Source organism: Anopheles stephensi, chromosome 3 (assembly GCF_013141755.1).
Source record: "Anopheles stephensi strain Indian chromosome 3, UCI_ANSTEP_V1.0, whole genome shotgun sequence".
Classification (NCBI taxonomy): Eukaryota; Metazoa; Arthropoda; class Insecta; order Diptera; family Culicidae; genus Anopheles; species Anopheles stephensi.
In genome coordinates this window covers 78,734,491-78,753,185 of record NC_050203.1, presented here as the reverse complement: position 1 = coordinate 78,753,185, position 18,695 = coordinate 78,734,491, and the positions used below count along the sequence as shown (strand labels likewise).

The 18,695-nt window shown below is 45.1% G+C and overlaps 1 protein-coding gene across 3 annotated transcripts in view; it reads right to left on the bottom strand.

Moving 5' to 3' along the window:
• Positions 1-18,695, bottom strand: part of LOC118514676 (UHRF1-binding protein 1-like) — a 31,258-nt gene that overhangs the window by 1,680 nt on the left and 10,883 nt on the right. The window contains exons 2-15 of one of the 3 annotated variants that reach the window (XM_036061721.1): positions 14,884-15,085; positions 13,626-14,497; positions 13,034-13,153; positions 12,646-12,953; positions 12,421-12,441; positions 9,224-9,310; positions 7,942-9,137; positions 7,726-7,864; positions 7,489-7,618; positions 6,585-7,163; positions 6,401-6,515; positions 3,231-3,251; positions 592-734; positions 23-481 (exon numbers count right to left, since the gene is read on the bottom strand). In XM_036061721.1, the coding sequence (XP_035917614.1) occupies positions 23-481; positions 592-734; positions 3,231-3,251; positions 6,401-6,515; positions 6,585-7,163; positions 7,489-7,618; positions 7,726-7,864; positions 7,942-9,137; positions 9,224-9,310; positions 12,421-12,441; positions 12,646-12,953; positions 13,034-13,153; positions 13,626-14,497; positions 14,884-15,085 (4,392 nt within the window). The remainder of the gene's footprint in view (positions 1-22; positions 482-591; positions 735-3,230; positions 3,252-6,400; positions 6,516-6,584; positions 7,164-7,488; positions 7,619-7,725; positions 7,865-7,941; positions 9,138-9,223; positions 9,311-12,420; positions 12,442-12,645; positions 12,954-13,033; positions 13,154-13,625; positions 14,498-14,883; positions 15,086-18,695) is intronic. The other 2 variants (XM_036061723.1, XM_036061722.1) reach the window with 2 other exon arrangements.

The following is an 18,695-nucleotide window of genomic DNA, read 5'->3' as shown; positions in this document are numbered from 1 at the left end:
TGGAGTTGAAAGCAACGCTCACCTATTGCTTTCCGACGTCTTCTCGTTGTCGGTCAGCTGCTTCTTGAGACTGTCGTTGTCCTGCTTCAGCTGCTGGAGCACCAGGTGGAGCGATTTCACCTCACGATCCCGCTCTCGCTTCACTTCCGTGTCCGATCGGTTAAGCTTCCGCTTGCCACCGTCCACCGTGTCGTCCGCCTTGCTGCCGAACGTGGGCTGCACGTAGAACACGCCCGCCTCGTCGCGTGTCAGCAGCACCCGACCGATGGCCAGATTTACGGGCAGCGTTCCGGGCGAGGTAATGTTCACCGGTGGCCGATCCTCAATCAGATTGATCTTCACATTCTCCACCGTCACCTCCATCGGGATCGGGGTCGGTATCACCTCATCCTCGGCCAGATCGCCCAACCCCACGACCGTACTCATGGACAGCTGCAGATCGATGTCTTTGATCTCGACGTTTAGCTTCCGTTTGAACCAGCTACCGTTACAGCGAAGGAAGCGTTACGGGGGAAAGAAGGAAACGTTACACCATCAAGAAACCCTAAATGGGGCGAGTTCTTCTGAAAGCTATCTATCTAGCTTCATTACCTCAGGATTGTCTTCTTGTCGGTGATTTTGCACGAATCAGCCGGCAGGGTGAGCTCCTCCTCTAATCTAATCGCAACACAAGGCGGTGCTTCCGGATTATGCGGTGCAATGTTCCATGCTCTACATCTAGTTCCGAACTTGGTCTGTGGTGGTGGTGGTGGTGGTGAGTTGGGTGATTCGAATTTACGCCATTTCGTAAATTTCCAAAACATCAAACCAATCATCGCGAGATACGCGTAGTAACGCACATAACGCCATAACGCAGAGCGCAAATATCGGATTTTGGGACATTTCCAGAACCAGAGTTTAATTTACACACCATCATTTGTGTTATGTGTTTTCGAAAATCACATTTGAGCAAAGTCAAAGGGGAAAAGAAAGAAAAAAAGAAGTAAAAGAAATTTAAATTATTAAAGTTTATGAGTGATTTTACTTTCTCTTGCATGTAATAAATAAAATGTTTTTTTTTCTTTTTTTGCAAGTGTAAGTTAGAAAGAAAATTTGAAGTTTAAAAAAAGAAACGTAGAGATTTAATTTTATTTCTTCCAAAAAGCTTTCAACGTAAAAGTAGTGCAACGTATGAAGAACACACAGAAATAAAAATGCAAATTGTGAAGATAAAGAGAGTAGTAGAAAATGGTAAGAATAAGATGCAAAATTGAGAACAAAAATAGACACACATTGTAGAAGAAAGAGAGATTAACGAACAAGGAAAGAAGTGAAGGAAAAATGCTACGCTAGCAAACACTAGGCCACAAACTTTTGCGTGAGAGATAGAATATGGTGAAGGTGCGTTAACAAGATCGACACGACGTATGGGGTGTGATAGACATTTATCGGTTTGAAGGTGGCTTATGAACGGAAGGCAATTATGGGTAAAGGAAGAATATTGGAAAACACATGCCATCTGCACTACCCTATGTGACGTTGATATAGCACTGTAACGTCCTACTGATTCTATACCAAAGAATTTATATATGCAGGGCCGGCCCCTTCACAAGGTTCAAATCCCATCTTGGTCGTTCCCCCCTATAGTGAGGACTGTGAGGATTGACTATCCAACTGTGAGGTATCAATAAGGTCTAGTAAGTCAAAAATGGCAAGCATTGCCAAGAGAAGGTGTCGTTAGGCGCCAAGAAGAAAACCTACACCAGACAGATAAGTGACCGTAAGCATGTCCTAGACGATGTGAGCTTCGTACTGCATAAGAGTTACTATACTGTCCACATGAACAATAACGAGGTAGTAATGTTAATCATCTGCGATATATGGACAATTGTTTCATTCAAGTGGACAGTGTCATTACAGGGTTTCCGAGAAGAACTAACGATGTGCGAGCCATGCCTAGGAAATGGCTAGGATGAAGTAAACAATTGCCAGGTAGAACTGGTGATCTGTTACCCCCGTTCAGGACTATGGCCAAGTTTGAGCTAGACACAGGCTAGGTTGAAGTGAAGGATGGCCAGGATGAACTGACATGTCAAATTTGAAACGATTGCTGAAGCGTTCGCAAACGTATGGGGTTATGCTTGAAAGATATTGAAAAAGTGACCGGTAAAAAACATATTTTTAGTAATTAATTTTTTTAAAGGATATAAATTGAAAGAGAACGCTTAAATTGCAAAGTAGCTCGTATGTAATTATGGTTGGTATTATGGTTGTACTAGGATGATTTTTGAGCAAGCTTTAGACTGCCGTTTATCATGAACGTTTACATCGTTTTAGACACACGGACGCTTATTTTTTTATCTGTGTATCTCAGTATTTGTAAACCTTCTAGAGCTCTATTTCTAGAGTTGCAATAAAGCTTGAGGTTATAAAAGCATTATTTAAACTATTTATTATCTTCCTTTGAACCCTTTGAACAAGAACTCAAATCCTTAAAGTTAATATACTATTAGTAGTAAAAAAAAGAATGCAATAAAAATGCTTTCAACGTATCTATTTTTTAAGCAACAGTTTGAGGTTCTTTCTCTGAGCATGGATGTGCGCTAATAACTAGCAAACCTGATTGCTAGTACTAACTATACTAAACTAGCATGATCATAAGCAGTCGAATGATCGGGCAGAGTTCAAGCTGGGATGCAAAAAACGTTTCGATACTGTCTGTGCTGGTTTAGTGTAAGCTTTGGAAATGGGTGACGGGAGCTTATGGACTCCAAAGAAAAGGGTTTTCTTCAACAATGAACAACTATTTCCAGACACACAGGGGTTCGTGGATAACGTGACGTTCGTATTTATACAAAAACCTTTAGAAAAAAAAAGTTTTACTGGTACAGGTTGAAGAAACTAATGGAAACACACATGTAAAACAAGAAACCCACACATGCTTCCTCGTTTCCTCGTTTAAGTAGTATACACAATCCTCACACTAGCTGGGGCCTGCCCACGTGGGGCAAAACATATTTTCAAAACTATAACGACAAACAAAAAAGAATCTCTCTTTCCATCACTACAACGTTACAGGACGTGGGACAGTGGCAATTTAAACAACTGTCTGCTTATACAAAAATAAGCGTTTAACACAAAAAAAAGAAACACTTAACAAAACAAAAAAACACATTTAAAATAATACATATTTCGGTAACACGAAACTCAACACGTAGTAAGGACGGTTAATGGAACAAATGTATAGATACCTTGCTCTTACGGTGGCCACCCTTATTTTTTGTGAATCGTGGCGTGTAACGTGTATGACATGGGGTCAGCCGCAAGTGAGCAGTTTCGTTTGTTTTTGATGGCAGTGCAACGATCGTTTGTTGTAATAGGTTTCGATTGGACATTGTATCGGAAACAACATACATACACAACACAAACACGCACACACACACACGTACATACACCACAGGAAACAACATCGATAGTTATGTTTGGTACGTCACAACACCACCACGAACAGAACACACAGGGGTGTCCATCGATACCGATAGTAAAGAAAGTCGACCGTTACATTGTAGCATGGCATAGTGGCATAATACAGCATTTATAGGGTCCGCAAACGGTAGACACCAAACCGGAAATTGTACCAAAAATTGTGCAAATAGTGTACAAAAAGTTAACAAATTTACGGAACGATATCCATACAGATCGTTCGAAAAAGCGGTAATGTTAAGTGTTTTATCCATTCCAACACATGATCGTATTTTTATGGTGTCCATATGTAGTATTTGTTGAGTTTTGTTTGAAGGTGAAACGAGTAATCACAGGATTGTAGTGTTTTTGTGTGTGTGTGTGTTTTTTTTTAAATATTATTTCGTTGATACCGTTCGTTTGATGTGTATGTTTCGGTCGGTTGTTATCGATTGATTATTTTGTTATACAAGATAGAGATGAGATAGAGAAACGCATGCAAAAAAAGAAAAAAGAAAAGAAAGAAACGTTTCAACAACATTAACCACTTGGATAGTATTGAGAGTTATTTATGTATAAATATTATGTATAGCGCATTAGAAGATATGGTTAGTAACACGGTACGATATTATTAGTTATTGTTGGTTTTGTCATATACTAGCACGAGTAGAGTAGTATAGGAATGACAAAAAGGAAGAAGGAAAGCGGATTGGAAATAAAAAAAAAAAAACAAATACATAACACAAAAGAGGCGATATGTATGTAATGTGCGAGGAGCTAAAACTGATGAAGGAATAAATCACGACCATATAAAAAAAAAAGAAAATCGGTGCGTTTACGGTTCATATCGTAAGTTGTATAAAAATGTAATCAAAACATACAAAGGACATGCCAAATTGGTCTCTTGAGCTCTTTCTGGTAAGTATATTAAATTTTCATATTACAGGGTTTCTCCCGGCCAATTCAACATTGTAACACTGTATGTCAACAGCATCAATTGCATATACGATGCGAAAAGTCTGGGCTAAAGTCTGAATAGATGCCTCCCCCTCCCCCACTCACGGACACTCATTTTTGCAACTGAGTTACCCAAAAGGGTATATTTTTCAGACTGTTTACTGTAAGTATTTATTTATTTAGTTATTATTTATTAATTATATTTAATTATAATACATATTATTACAACGATTTCTCACATTTTTGCTTAACTTTTACCTAAATTTAAGGTAGCTCAGTAGCGAAAAGTGAGTGCCGTGAGGGGGGGGGGGGCATCTATTCAGACTTTAGCCGCGAAAAGTCTGTATTGAGGACCCCTCCCCCACTCACGGCACTCACTTTTCGCTACTGAGCTACCTTAAATTTACGCAAAAAGGTATCTTTTTCGACTAAAGTCTGAAAAGATCCCCCCCCCACTCACGGCACTCACTTTTCACTAATGAGTTACTATAAATTTAGGTAAAAATTAAGCAAAAATGTGAGAAATCGATGTTCTAATTATTTATAATAGTTAAAAATAATAAATTACCGAGCATGCCCGGGGTATGGCAAATAACTAGGAGGAAATGCCTAGTTAATTTTGTTAATTGTTTTTTTTTCGTGAATATATTTCACAGTCACCACATGCGGTGGTGACAATACGGCATCAGTCCGTAATAATTAATAAATAAATAAAATAAATAAATAAATAAAAATAATAAATAAATAATAAATTAATAAATACTTACAGTAAAAAGTCTGAAAAATATATCCTTCTGGGTAACTTCGTTGCAAAAATGAGTGTCCGTGAGTGGGGGGGGGGGGGGGGGGGGGGGGGGTACTGTAGCCTCTTTTTCAGGCTTTTAAATATAATTATTTATTTATTTATTTTTTATAATTATTATAAATTAGGCTAAAGTCTGAATAGATAACGCCCCCCCTCCACCCACGGGCACTCATTTTTGCAACTGAGGTGCGCAAAAGGGTATCTTTTTCAGACTTTTTACTATAATTATTTATTTGTTTACTATTTTAATCATTATAAACTATTATTACAACAAATTTTCACATTTTTGTTTAACTTTTACCTAAAGTGAAGGTAGCTCAGTTGCAAAAATGAGTGCCCGTGAGTGGGGGCTGGGCATCTATGCAGACTTTAGCCATTTAATGTATCTTAGTAACAAAAAGTGAGTGCCCGTGAGAGTGGGATGGGTCATCTATTCAGACTTTAGCTGGCCTGGGAAACCCTGTAAGGGCAAATTTAACGGAGCGAGAACAGAAAAAGGATATCAGAATGTGGAATATAAAAACAAAAACTTCCATTCATACTGGATGCTCATATCAACTGCATTTGATAGTGGAATATAAGCAACCGCTTTGTTTTTTTGTTCAAGCTCGCAGTTCGCAGTGGAGACATTTAGCACACATATCGGGACAGATAGTTTTCCGATGGGGGATTTCTATTTACAGAGATTCGGAGAACTCACGGAAGGAACCAAACACAGTGCACAGTGGAACAAATTCAGAAAGCTTTTTTGTCCACCATCTCAAAAATGCATGTTAACAAATACGAATGCGTGGAGTTTATTCAATAAATAGACACCGAAAGATATAACAACTGTTTTGTTTTTTTTTTTTTTTTCAAAGAATGCAGTTGTGATACCACCATATGCACTCGATACCGTACGAATAATATTAGTGGAAAACGACACATATAGAAATAATAAACCAAACAAAATAGAAAAGTACAGAGATCAAACGAGACGATCGATAGGAGAAATTAGATTGAAAATTTCAAAATAGAAAAAGAGAGAGCAGAGAGAGCGAGAGAAAGAAAGAGAAGGAAATTGTTTCGAAAGAAAGATTGTTTGTTGTGTTTTTAGTGCGTGATTTTCTTTTCTTCCTGCTGTGGATTGTTGTCAGGAATGGTGAAGGGGTCCATAGTGTACTACCACTACCACTGCCGGTTGGGAAAAAAACGTACCTGGAATTCGTCCCACGGTATCGCACCACACTCATCACAACTAATCGCGGATACCTGCAACCGGAGCGACGAACCATTGCCCACATTCTGTCGTATCACCTCCACCGTGGTCAATCTGTTTTGAAATTGCGAGTAAATTATTGTTAACTTTAACACCCGTTAACACACCAGACAATCTACTGACCTAAACGTCACCATCGACACAATGTCCCGGCGCTTTAGACTGCTGCTCTCGGACGGATCAGACGGCGAGGACATGTTCGTCAGGAACGGATCCTCACACACCTCGCTGGCCACCTCGATCGGTGCCATCTTGATGGCGCTTTCCTGCCCGAACGGATTCAGCTTAAACATGGCGTCCATGCAATCGGTAGTCTTCTCCGTATCCTCCAGCACGCGCTGCAGCTCCGAATCGGAGCTAAGATCCGACTGCACCGACAACGTATCGCTGATATCGTCCAACGTGTTGGTCTTGAGCGCCGAATCGATTGAAGTCATCAGGTGCGAAAAGCCTTTCTTCATCGAGCTAAGCCCCGAATTGAGATCCTTCGAAAAGGACGACGAATCGGTGGTTACATTGCGTGCCTTCGATTGTGCTTGTGGAGGACCCAAAGCCGTATGCTGACCCTGAACCGGAATGGCGACATTCGCGGAACCGACGGTACGTGCCGTTACGATGACCGAATAAGAGGACGGCGTTTCGACCGAGGCAACGCCCGACGTTGACGAGGTTGTCGGTATACTTTGTATCTGTACATTGTGGCTGGTGGAAGGAGAAAAATCGAGGTCAATTGTGGAAGTTGTCTGGGAGGCTATTGCAGGGTTTTCCAGGTTAAAAAATTGCATGACAAAAATTTAGAAAACAATCTACAACTTTTACCACACAAGCAATGATGTCCATTTTAATTGAACAAAATTGCAGTTTCGTTAAATAATGGTTTTGTATTCAACAATTGTTTTATTAGTGTGGACAGCATTACTTGAATGGTGCGACTTTAGTTTTTGCCATGAAGACGTTTTTTTTTTTTTTTTTTTTTTGACCCGGTAAATCTCCTGGCAGTGGGAAAATCGTATACTACTGGCCGTACCCGTGGGTATTGGGATTGGAAATGTGATGTACTTCCACCGGTGGTTCGGTTGCGATTGGGGAGGGACATTCGGTACTGCTAAAAATGTTAGAATTTCTTGTTTGGTCCATCGAATTTGGCCACCCGGAACCTAAAGCGGGAAAAGGATGATTTTGAATAGTGTGTTAATTTGGACCGCTTAAAATCCCAACTCCACACACTCTCTCTCGAATGGATGGAAAACGGGCGAGCGCTTACCTAAGCTGGCCGAATCCGGTAAAACACTCTCGCCATCACCGCCACTCGACTCCTTGCCGGGCGTCTGTGAAGGCATCACGAGCGAAACTTCCACCTGCGGTATCACACAGCCAACGATAATCGATTTTTCCGTATTTGCCTGCAATGATCAGCCCGAAAAGTCAGTTAAATAAGCTGATATTACCGACACCATTCTATCTTCTATGCTTTGCTTACCGCTTGCAAAATACGCTTCGAATCGAGCGACAGAAAGGTGGCCAGCTCGGTTAACTCTTCGGCCAGCCGAAGCAAAAACAGATACTGATAGTGATCGATTTGAACGCTAACTAGGTTGGAAACGTGGGCGATGACGTGCAGATCGGCCGTCCGATTGTCCGTTTCACTGTCCGCCTCGACCGATGGGAATGCTGTGGGTAGTTGCGGTTGCGTCCTCGCCTCGGGCCCTTGAGCAGAGGCCGTTGAAAACCGTTTGCGCTTCTCATCGTCCACCCCTGTACCAACGCCCGCACCACCACCACCACCACCACTCCAGTAGCTGCTACCGAGTGGCGTTGACTCTAAATCTAGTGATTGTTTTAGACTGCTCACGGACAGGATCAGACTGTTCTCGCTCGATTTGTTGGAAATAGAAATATTGCTATTATGCACACGCTGCTGCTTGCTCACATCGCCGACAATCGTGTCCGGTGCGATTAGGTCCGGTATTTCATCCGAACGGCCATGCAACCAGATCGTTACCGGTACCGCATCGACAAACGGAATCGCTCGGCTGGGACCGATCGAACGGGCACCGTAAAACTCCACCCAAACTGGGTCCAGCTTTAAACACCATACATCCCTCGGCTCACGCCACGTTGCGTACCGGGTAAGATTGCTAAAAGCTGACTGGACTCCGTCACCCCCGTTCAACACCGGTGGTCCGTTCATTCCACCGCCCAAATCCGTTGCCGCAATGTGTGACAGTATCCGATCGGTTACGATACACAAATCGCCTGGCTTCGAGGGAAACCCGGATCCGAACACAAGGCTGCCCTCCTGCAGCGAGGAGATCGCTTGTGCTAGATCCGCCCTCGAAGACCCCGTCTCGCGGATGTTCGTAAGCGCGAAGCGAGAAACCTCCACGTGCATCGATTTCGGTCGATCACGCTGCAGTGGTGAACCTGGGGCGGCTTCGAATATTAACCGCGGCATAATGCATTCCACCTTCACGTCCATGTACATTATGTTGGGCTGCTGTTCGGGGTCGGAGGCGCTGGAAGGGGTGGACGGGGAGCTGAGACCGCTGGTGACGTTGTTCGTGCGCAGCAAGCTTTCGTGGAGGTTCAGCAAGAACGAGCTCAGCCACAGAAGACTGTCCAGGTGGAAGTGCACTTGTACGGGGTTGATGTGGACGAACGCTTTCGAGGGTGGTACTGTGGGAGGGGGGAGTGCAAAGCGGCAGAAGTTAAACGTTTGTTCTCTTTCTAAACTGTTATTTAATACATTTCGGAATACTTACAAGGAAACACAAAGTCTCCAGGATAGTAAAAGTAGGTAAACTCGGCATGCAACGTAGCCATGTCGGGTGGCACTCTGTCACGATCGGCTGAAAGTTTTAGTTTTTAGATACGAATAATAAATATTCACATGACATAAGCCTTGATTTTAACAACTACTAGTAAGAAACGTATTTACTCCTGAATGCATGCAATCGAACGATAGAAAACGACTATTTAACGGTCCGAAATACTGATTACGCTAATTACGAAATGAAATGTGAACAATCAAATGCAGGGTTTTACGTGTCAGAATATTAAATGCGAGCACATTTGTTTGTCTTAGTTGGTTGTGGAGCAAAATCGGGGATTCAATTATTTTACAACGGCGCCAGTCTTCATACGGCGGGACCAGAGATCAAATCCCATCTTTTCCCACAGTAAGGACTGTCTATCCAACTACGTGGTATCTTTAAGTATAGTAAGCCAGAAATGACAGATATGACTTTAAGATGGTCGTAATGCCAAGAAGAGTGAGAGAAATTCGGGAACAGTCCGGTAACCGACACAGTACCTACGTCGGTCCTGCACTGGACAGCTTCGTAATAATGAATAATCCTTTGACAAACGCTTTATAAACGAGATTTCAACTTATGTTGAAAAAACAGGAGATCGCTTAAAATACGATTATGATGATTAAAAAAGAATCTGACATGTGTTTTACGTTTCTTCTTCTTGGGTGGCACTACAACTTCGAAAGGTCTCGGGCCTGCCATTTCTGGCTTTCTGTGACTTGATTTTACACGTAGCAAGGTAGCCAAGCCCTGCAACCAGGTAGACGGTCTGGATGGGATTTGAACCCCGGTCCTGCCGTGTGAAGACCTGCGCTGTTGTCGCCTCGGCCACCAGACCGCCCCAAGTTCACGTTTACAGAATATCAAATTCTGACATGTGAAACCCTGCAGTGAAAATGGCGAGCGTAGCTATAAAAACATAATTTGTTACTACAATTTAAACGTAATGTAATATTCATGTCAACACCGTGCAAACAAACGGTTGTCACTGCATTTTATGTCTTCCTCGCACGCACACATCCCGTGAGCTTTTAGCAGCAAAATCACGATTCACCACACATTCGACGACTCAGTTCCACTTGAACGATGTCACTGGTGCTACGAGTCGGCCGCACATTCTATCGCATCCTGGTAGACTATTGCAACAATGCTTCGCTGGCCGGTATCGGTTACATCTTCAACCGCCGGTACCACTGGACGGAGCGACTGTTCTGGATCGTTTGCATCTTGGTTGGGTGGATATTCGCGGTACGGTTGATACTGGCCTACATGGACCTGTTTCGCAAGGACACCATCAGCATCGCGGTGGAAAACATAGACACGCGCACCGGTCCGATAGTGTTTCCGTCCGTCGGTGTCTGCGAGATGGGGTACGTGAAGGAAAGTTACCCACGGATGAAATCGTTCATCGAAGGTTTGAAGGAGCACAACAGCGACATGGAGTACAGTTACGACGTGGAAGACTTTCTGCTGCGGATCGTCTTTCACAACCTGTACAATGTCGGTACAATCACGAGCTTCTGCTCGATGTACGAGGACTGCGAGGAATGCATGAAGTGTCCCAAGACCGGGTACAACCATGCTGCGGCTGTGGTGCGCGCGAACTGTAGCGAAGTTTTCGGCGAATGTCGTTGGAACGAAAAGCCGTTCGACTGTTGTCGTTATTTTAAACCCATCGAAACGACGCTGGGGCTGTGCTTTTTGCTCAATTCTGTGCATACGGCTGAGAAGTAAGTTGCGAGGAAGTAAGCTTTGCCGTCTCTGATAGCTTTGTTGCTCCCCTTTACGGCAGGCATGGGAAACATTGGTTGCCGTTGAAGATGGACAGTGAGCATCCGGATGGAGATCTGTTTTTGGTTTTTAATCGAGCAGTTTCGGTAAGTAATCCGTGACACAGGACCTCATCAAGGTTTAGAAATAAAGCCTCCTCCTCTCTCTCTATCTCTCTCGCTAGACACACATTATGAACGAGGATGACATCCCGCATATCTTGCTGAGACGGTTACAGTTTCAGCAAATAGTGTCCGGCCACGAGGAAAAGATTTACATCACGCTGCAGAACATCGTTAACGACCCGCTGGTACGCTCGGTGGATACCGACGTGCGACGATGTCTCTTTCCCGACGAGCTTCACCTAGCTGCCGGCAACACAAGCTATCGGAAGTATAGCTACAGCGTTTGCGTCACAGAGTGTTTGAAATCGATTCAGCTACGGGTGTGCAATTGCTACCATCATAATATGCTGCTTGCAGGCAAGTACTCTCTTAAGGGTCCTCAAAGTCTTCATCAAAAAGATCTTTTCTGTCACCAAGCAGGTCATGAAAACAGTTCCGCCTGCGATTACGAAGGGCTGAAGTGTCTAGACAACCACAACCTGATTGCTCCTCCAACGAGAATTCTACAACCCTGGTACACGGGCGGGTATCCATGCCACTGCTATCCGTCCTGTACCGAGAGTGAGATTCGAGTCGTCGGCCGCTATTCGTACAATAACGATCTTCAGGAACGATCGGTCAAGCTAAAGCTAATGATCCATCCGACGCAGCGCTACCGGCGACAGATCGTACGGGAAGACATAGACGTCGTTGTGTCGATCGGTGGAATTTTGGGCCTATTTACCGGAGCCAGTATACTGAGCATTGCGGAGTTTTTCTACTTCTTTACGGTGCGCTTCGTTAGCCTCACCATCATCGGGGAGGAAGATTATGCTGGTTCGATGCACACTGATGATATGGATTCGTCCTCCGATGAGAATGAGTGAGCAAGATTATCGTCTCGTGTGAGGGCCTTGCTCACATGCTCCTAGCAATTCCGTCCAGTTAATTAAAACAATTTTTGCAGATTTTTATCCCGCCCCTAGCTCTGCTCTGCTTCGTTCATTCCCTTCAGATTTCTAAATGATTTTTTGATGAACATGTATTCCAAACATAATAATAAATATAAATAAAAATATTTTTAAACTAGGCTATAGTTTCAAAATCAGACTATGATAAGTTGATAGATGAAAAGATAACATCTAACTGACAGGAAGTGACCATCAACTGGATGCACTAGAGCATGGAAGGTAGAAAGATTACGAAACAGCATAGCAAACAATCAAACAAGTGAGGGAGTCGTGTTGCAAAACATAGTCACGCTTTGGATACCTTTCTTCCGCTTGTTTTGAGCTTCATTAGTGATACCCACCATGAAACGATAAATTGTGTCACACGTGAAAAAGAAAATGTATAAATTATTGCATGTCATACAAACACACACACACACACACACACACACATCTACGTACGGCACGAAGCTAACTCATTTTCAAGTGTTGAAGAATATTCTCTACAGCTCCTTCCTTCTCTGCCAGCTCATCTGAACCGTCTTACCTGCAACGAACTCCTTTGGCATCTGCTTGTTCCCGGACGTTGTCACGCGGTACAGCGTAAACTCCTCGATCTTCATCACTACGCAGGCACACATGAGCTTCGCCAGATTGTCCAGGACGTGTTTTTTCATCGGCGAAGCGGTGCTGTGGCTGCTGCCACTGTTCGGTGTGCCGGGAACGGATTGGGCTGCCGGTTGTTGGCTCCCGTTGGATGTAAGGCCCGCCGTACTAGCACCCCGCTGATGGCCCATCGCTGCCGGTGACGAGGGTGCTGCTGCCGTTTGCTGCTGTTGGCCAAAGTTTGTTGTTCTGAAATCGGGGAACCACGTTCAACAAGTTTCAGTTTCGGCGCGTAAAGTGAGCTCCTACAGTGGCCGGGGATATAGTACCTTTCCAGTGATGCATGCTGCGGTGGTCGATTTGGTTGACTTAGGTTAAGTATGGCTTCCCTGAAGGTGTTTAGTGATTGCTCGAGCCACAGCGCGGGTGGTATGCTGGCCTCACGATATCTAGGGCACGCAAGATAGGGAAACAGGCAATGTTAGCTGCTAGTGGGACGGTCGTTCATTTCACGAGCTCCCTTCACCCATAAACTGCTTTTTTTACTCATAATAGAATCAAACATTATTTTATCGTTAAATTGTCGCAAGCAAATTAATTCAAATGCAATTTGTTAGCATGCGTCCATTCCGGATGCTGGATACGCTCGCAAAACTAGTTTTCGTAAAAGTCGCATCGTGCGCATCACTCAACTGCAAACTGCCCCTATCAACCATAACTTTCTCGATCTATTTACCGACGAACGCTGCCACTGCGCTCGCTTGTTCGTAAATTAAATTACAGTCCTCTCATTGACATGTGTGACACTAGAAACGTTCAGCGTTCGGTGCGGTACCGAAACTGAGCCCCACCCTCTCGATTGGTGTTGCAAGAACGGAACTGGAACAGAGGAAGAAATTTAAAAAAAAAAGCACAACTCACTTTGCCCAGTGCGATCGATCGGCTTTCGCCAAATGGTACGGATAGTAATCGATCTGGAAGCCCTGCACGGAAATCTGTAGCGCGCCACCGTCCGTCAGGTTCGGGTGGCTGGACCGTCCCACACCGACGTCATCGCACAGGTGCAGATCAATGCGCTGGCTGAAGAAGTGATACGACGTTTCCCGCACATCGTAGATGTTGAAGTAACGCTGGGCGGCGGACAGTTGCTGCGTGTCCGGTGCCTTTTTCGATTGGTCCAGCTGGGCCTGATACTCGGGCAACGTTTCCAGCTTTTTCTGTGCCTTTACCCGCTGCACCACGTTCGTCGATGCTTTGATGAGGCCGGTTAGCGAGTCGACAAAGTGTAGGGCCGCCTTTAGCTGGGAATCGGTAAGCACCCACAGCAAATCGTCCAGAATTAGCACCAAACAGCTGGCAACGATGCTACAGTCCGTCAGCCGCTTCTTGATCGTGATGCGGCACTTGGCTTGATTCGTCAGCAGGCGTAGCGGGGTGAGGCTGAGGTCCTGCGTGCTGCATGCCTCGATGCGTACCGTCTGCCAGGAAAGTTCCTTGAATATGAGTATCATGCCGCGGGTCGGGTCCTTCAGTCGTGTCACGCGCAGATCGCCCAACAGCCACTTGGGCGTTCGGGATTCGACCCGTATTCGGGACATTTGTACCGAGGCGGTAAAGGCGGGACTTTTCAGATTGACGTTCACCGTGTTCACCACGATCGTGATGCCGTCGATCACCTTGTGTATAAAGCTGTATTTCCCCTGAGGTACGGCGAGGCTCGAGAGGCCAGCGGTGGGCGTTCCGCTCCGTGCTATTTCGCATGTTTCTATCGTTATGTTCACCTCGTCCAGTGTCTGTGGAAATGAAAAAACAGGTGTGATAGTTTGAGAAAGGATCTTGATCTTGATCCATCTCGATGATGAAGGATCTTGAAAGACGTTGTTCGTTACTTAAATTCACTGTCCGACGCGTCTTCTTTTAACAGATATTGCCATCTCTTTTCTTTCTAAATCTCCCGAGAATTTTCAATAACTCCACAATGTGTCACACGATACAGAAACACACTCTCACACTGTATTAATCATCTCACATAATTAGCCATCCGAGAACCGGACAACTGCTGGTGGCAGTGGACCCGGCAGAGAAGTTCACTTATTGAGTAATGGTGTCAAACAGGTAAGTCGATACATCACCATCCTTATCCATCCTTTACTTGCTGTCCTGTGTTCACGCCACTTACCAGCATAATCGGTGTGCTTTTCAGCTTGGTCCAGGATATGCGAAACGAGACATGATTGCACCAGGCGGACGTTAGCCGTAACCAGGCCGGCAGCTCCAGCAGCTCGGTCAGCACATTCTCGTCCAGCTGCAGGTTTGACAGCTCACCTTCGCCCCGGAATGCGCTCAGGTTTACCTTATCCGGCGATAAGTTCTTCGTGTAGCTGCAAGGAAATGAAAAGACGGGCACACACATACATCAGTACGACGGTTCAAGACGGCGAGCCTGAGGCATGCACAAACCGAACTCGGAAGCGGTCCCCGGGAGGGACAAATAAATAAAGCCAGGAAACAGGATATGGTGTCGCTTTGCTCGTCCCCAACTCCATCGAGTGGGAATCTCGGGCCAAATACAAAGCGAAAAAAAAACGAACGAAAGTTCCACTGTTCGACAGACCTGAAATGGCGAAAATGTCAAATAAAAGTGCGAAGAAGTGAAGCCAAAGATGAAATTAAATGACACATTCGGCAAAATGCCGGCTAAACGAGCGCTCGGGGAAATAAAACCCGAGCGGCCCTGCACATAAAATACTTGGCTTCCCTTACCAGCCAACCCGCAGCGAGGTTCGAGAAATGGTGCGAGACGCGAATGAGGATGTATGGGAACTTTTACTTTCGCCTAAATGTATGCATGACGAAAGCCGTCGAAAGCTTAACACACCGAAATGTATGGCTCCGCTAGCTCTGGTTGCCTGCTTCCATACGGACGAACCCAAAGGAACCAAAGGCGGAAACATTGCCCTAGGCAAGGCAAAAGGCCGACAAAAACGAACAAACCTAACCATCCTTAACCACCGGTGGATTTGATAGCACGTTACGATTAGGGCCATTACTGGTGTGAGTTGGGGCTGGCTTCGAGCGAGATCCACGGCTCCAACTGACAGGCCCATCAGTAAGAGCAAGGATGCCGACCTGCATTCCCGCAAGCATTCCCAGCAGCCATCCACCAGCAAAAACGAGGACGGCAAACTTTACCTCCCACTGTGGACAGGAGACTACTAATGGGGAACCTTCCCAATACCTATACCACAGCATAAAACCGTCCAACAACAACAGCAAGAAAGAGCGCGCATGTTTGTGAGATGAATTCTAATCAGGGCAAATTATTCCGCACCGTTTTATGCTCATTTGCGACGGAATCCTTGGCTCGTGGCAGATGACCATCGGTCCAGGAAGGTGATGAGGGCAAAAATGGCAGCCAAAAATGTTTCCATTTCGAGGCCTATTTTACATGACCACAGGCCAAAGGTTTTCGGCAAGGAAGTGTTGTTGACACTAGCGCATAAGTCGTCCAATGTTGATGCCATTCGAATCATGCGGGTGCTAGTGTCCTTGAGCATTGCGTCCTGGGCGACGAATAGCTTGATTGCATTTCGCTGTTAGCAATGACATTAGTGGTAGATTCAGGGAGAGCTGAACTCGCAATGAACTCATCACAGCTGGCCAGCGGGTCATATTGTGTGCCCGGGGAGTACCGGCTGATAATTTACTTGATTAGCTCGAGCACGTGCAACACGAACCCGGAAAAAAGTAGTTGCCGAAAACGATGCTCATTTCAATATTCGCCAAACAATTTTGACAGCGAGTTTGCTGAGCCTCACACGATGCAGACGATTGTGAGTGGCAGGCCAATAGAAGTCTTCTATGCATGGAACTATCCACATAATGAGATCGACCGCAGCGAGAGTTCTCCAAGACCAGAAAAGCAGGAAGCGTGTGAAAAAATGGAAAACAAATTAGCAAACTTTTAAGTGATGTTGCGGGAAGACACAATAAGTAGCAAAGAGCTTTGCAGTCTCATTAGCGTGATGAATTTCTAATCCTTCCGGTGATGAATATCATCATCGCACACAAACTGTTCGTCTTACATTCTCCGACCAACATGGAGCACAGGAAACGGGATGTGAAACCCAAGTACAAAGTGGATCGCTCACTTGAAGGGTTAAAACGTAATATAGGTCACACAGCAGAAGATGTCAAGGGTAGGGGGGCCAGGCTCAATGCAAATTTAAATCTAGTTTGTAGATCTGAGGAAAGATTTTATTCCCCACGAGCTGTTTCCAAGAATTCAGCAACGTGCAGAGCAGGTACAGCGTGCCGGAGATAAGTGACCACATTCCAATTGAATATGCATGGTCCAATTATCAAGCCATCTAGCACTTGAGATTAACTACATGTCCGGCTATAATCGCTTCGGTTTAAAACGCCTGCGAGCCATCAGATGCAAAAATCTCCTTTGATGGGTGCGTAAATCGCCATCCATAAAGTTCGCTCTTGGGAAGAGATAAGCAGGATGAGAGAAGGAGATTCTTCTCCAATCTTCCCTTCAAACTTTGCCCATGGTACCTCATTATATCACGATTTTTCATCCCCTGACCGGTTCAAAAGTCAAAAAGACATTACCACGTCATCACCGATAAATCCCTGGTGAAAATGGGCCAGATTTTAGCACTCTTGGACGACCAAGAAAAAAAATGGCTGTTCCTGAGATTCTCTCCCCCCCCAAAAGGGAATTTTGCTGACGTACCGTTGCTGGCAGTTGTGTTCGGGGCCAATTTATCGCTTTGATGACTATAAACAAATTAGATTCCCACCAGGCGTAGGTACACGGCTCCCGAAATGTGGCATCTACACACTGTCTGCTCCCTGTTACGATGACCAAAGCCGAAGAAGGATCAAATAAAGAAGAAGCAGAAGCCCAGGCTTAATGCGTCCGAGAAATGGGATGAAAAAGGGGCCAGCCAGTCAGTCATTTTCCAGCCCCCTGGAGGGCTTTGGTTGGCCCCATTTTACAGCGACAAATTAAAACGTCACCGAGACAGCGCAAAACTTTAACCATTTTGCCGCCAACGGTCACCCGGTACAGCGCATCATAAGGCTGACCAACAGCTGGCTGGCTGACTGACTCTGGGCTGGAGGGCGAGAACTTCCGCGCACCCCCCCGAAGTAGCGAAGGGCAAAAGTTTATATTGAAATCACCGGCGAACCATCCCGTTGTTAAAACAATTCGTCCTTCATCTCTCTGGCAGGGTGGAATAAGCACCGGGAGCGACTCACACACGCGCCCGCGCTCGTGGCTTTTCTATCCACCCGGCGGTAAACTTTAGCAGGAATTCAATTATGCACTGATCCAGTGTCCGTGGCGGCGTGACTTTTACGACCAGGCTCAGGCCAGCCCAACCTAGGCTATGAAAAAAAAAAAATGGCTGGCGAAGAAAGAAAAGGGCAACATCAACGACCAGCCAGCCACCCAGGTCAGCGGATTCACTCTCTCGAGACTCCCGGAGTGCCCTTTGGCGAAGGCAAAGGAGAAGGACAAAAAAATGGGAGTGACTTTCAATTTGCTGCTAACCTTTGCCCTCTTCTGTCTCACACACCACATCCGGGACTTCCGGGGCGCCCCGTTTTTTGCGCCCCGGAGAGACAAACGGGAGCGTTCCGGACCATTACCGTCTCGGGGGTACTTCCCCGTATTTTCCGGGGTGATGGTCAACAGGGGGAGAGAGAGGAGGATGAGGGAATATGGCCGATGAAAGTTTCCAGGAGCATCCAGACTGATCGTAACTGTGTAACGTAATAAGTCATTTTTAAACGAGACATCGTTGGTAAAGCTGAAGCAAGCAAGTGAATCTTCCTGCCAGGATTAACCCTGAACAATATTCAAAATTGAGGGGTTAGCTTTAAATTTTCTTGAGGTAAAATGATTTTAAAAAAAAGATATAAGATCCTAATTGGTATCTTGTAAGCACTTCCAACGTCACATCGCCCGGACAC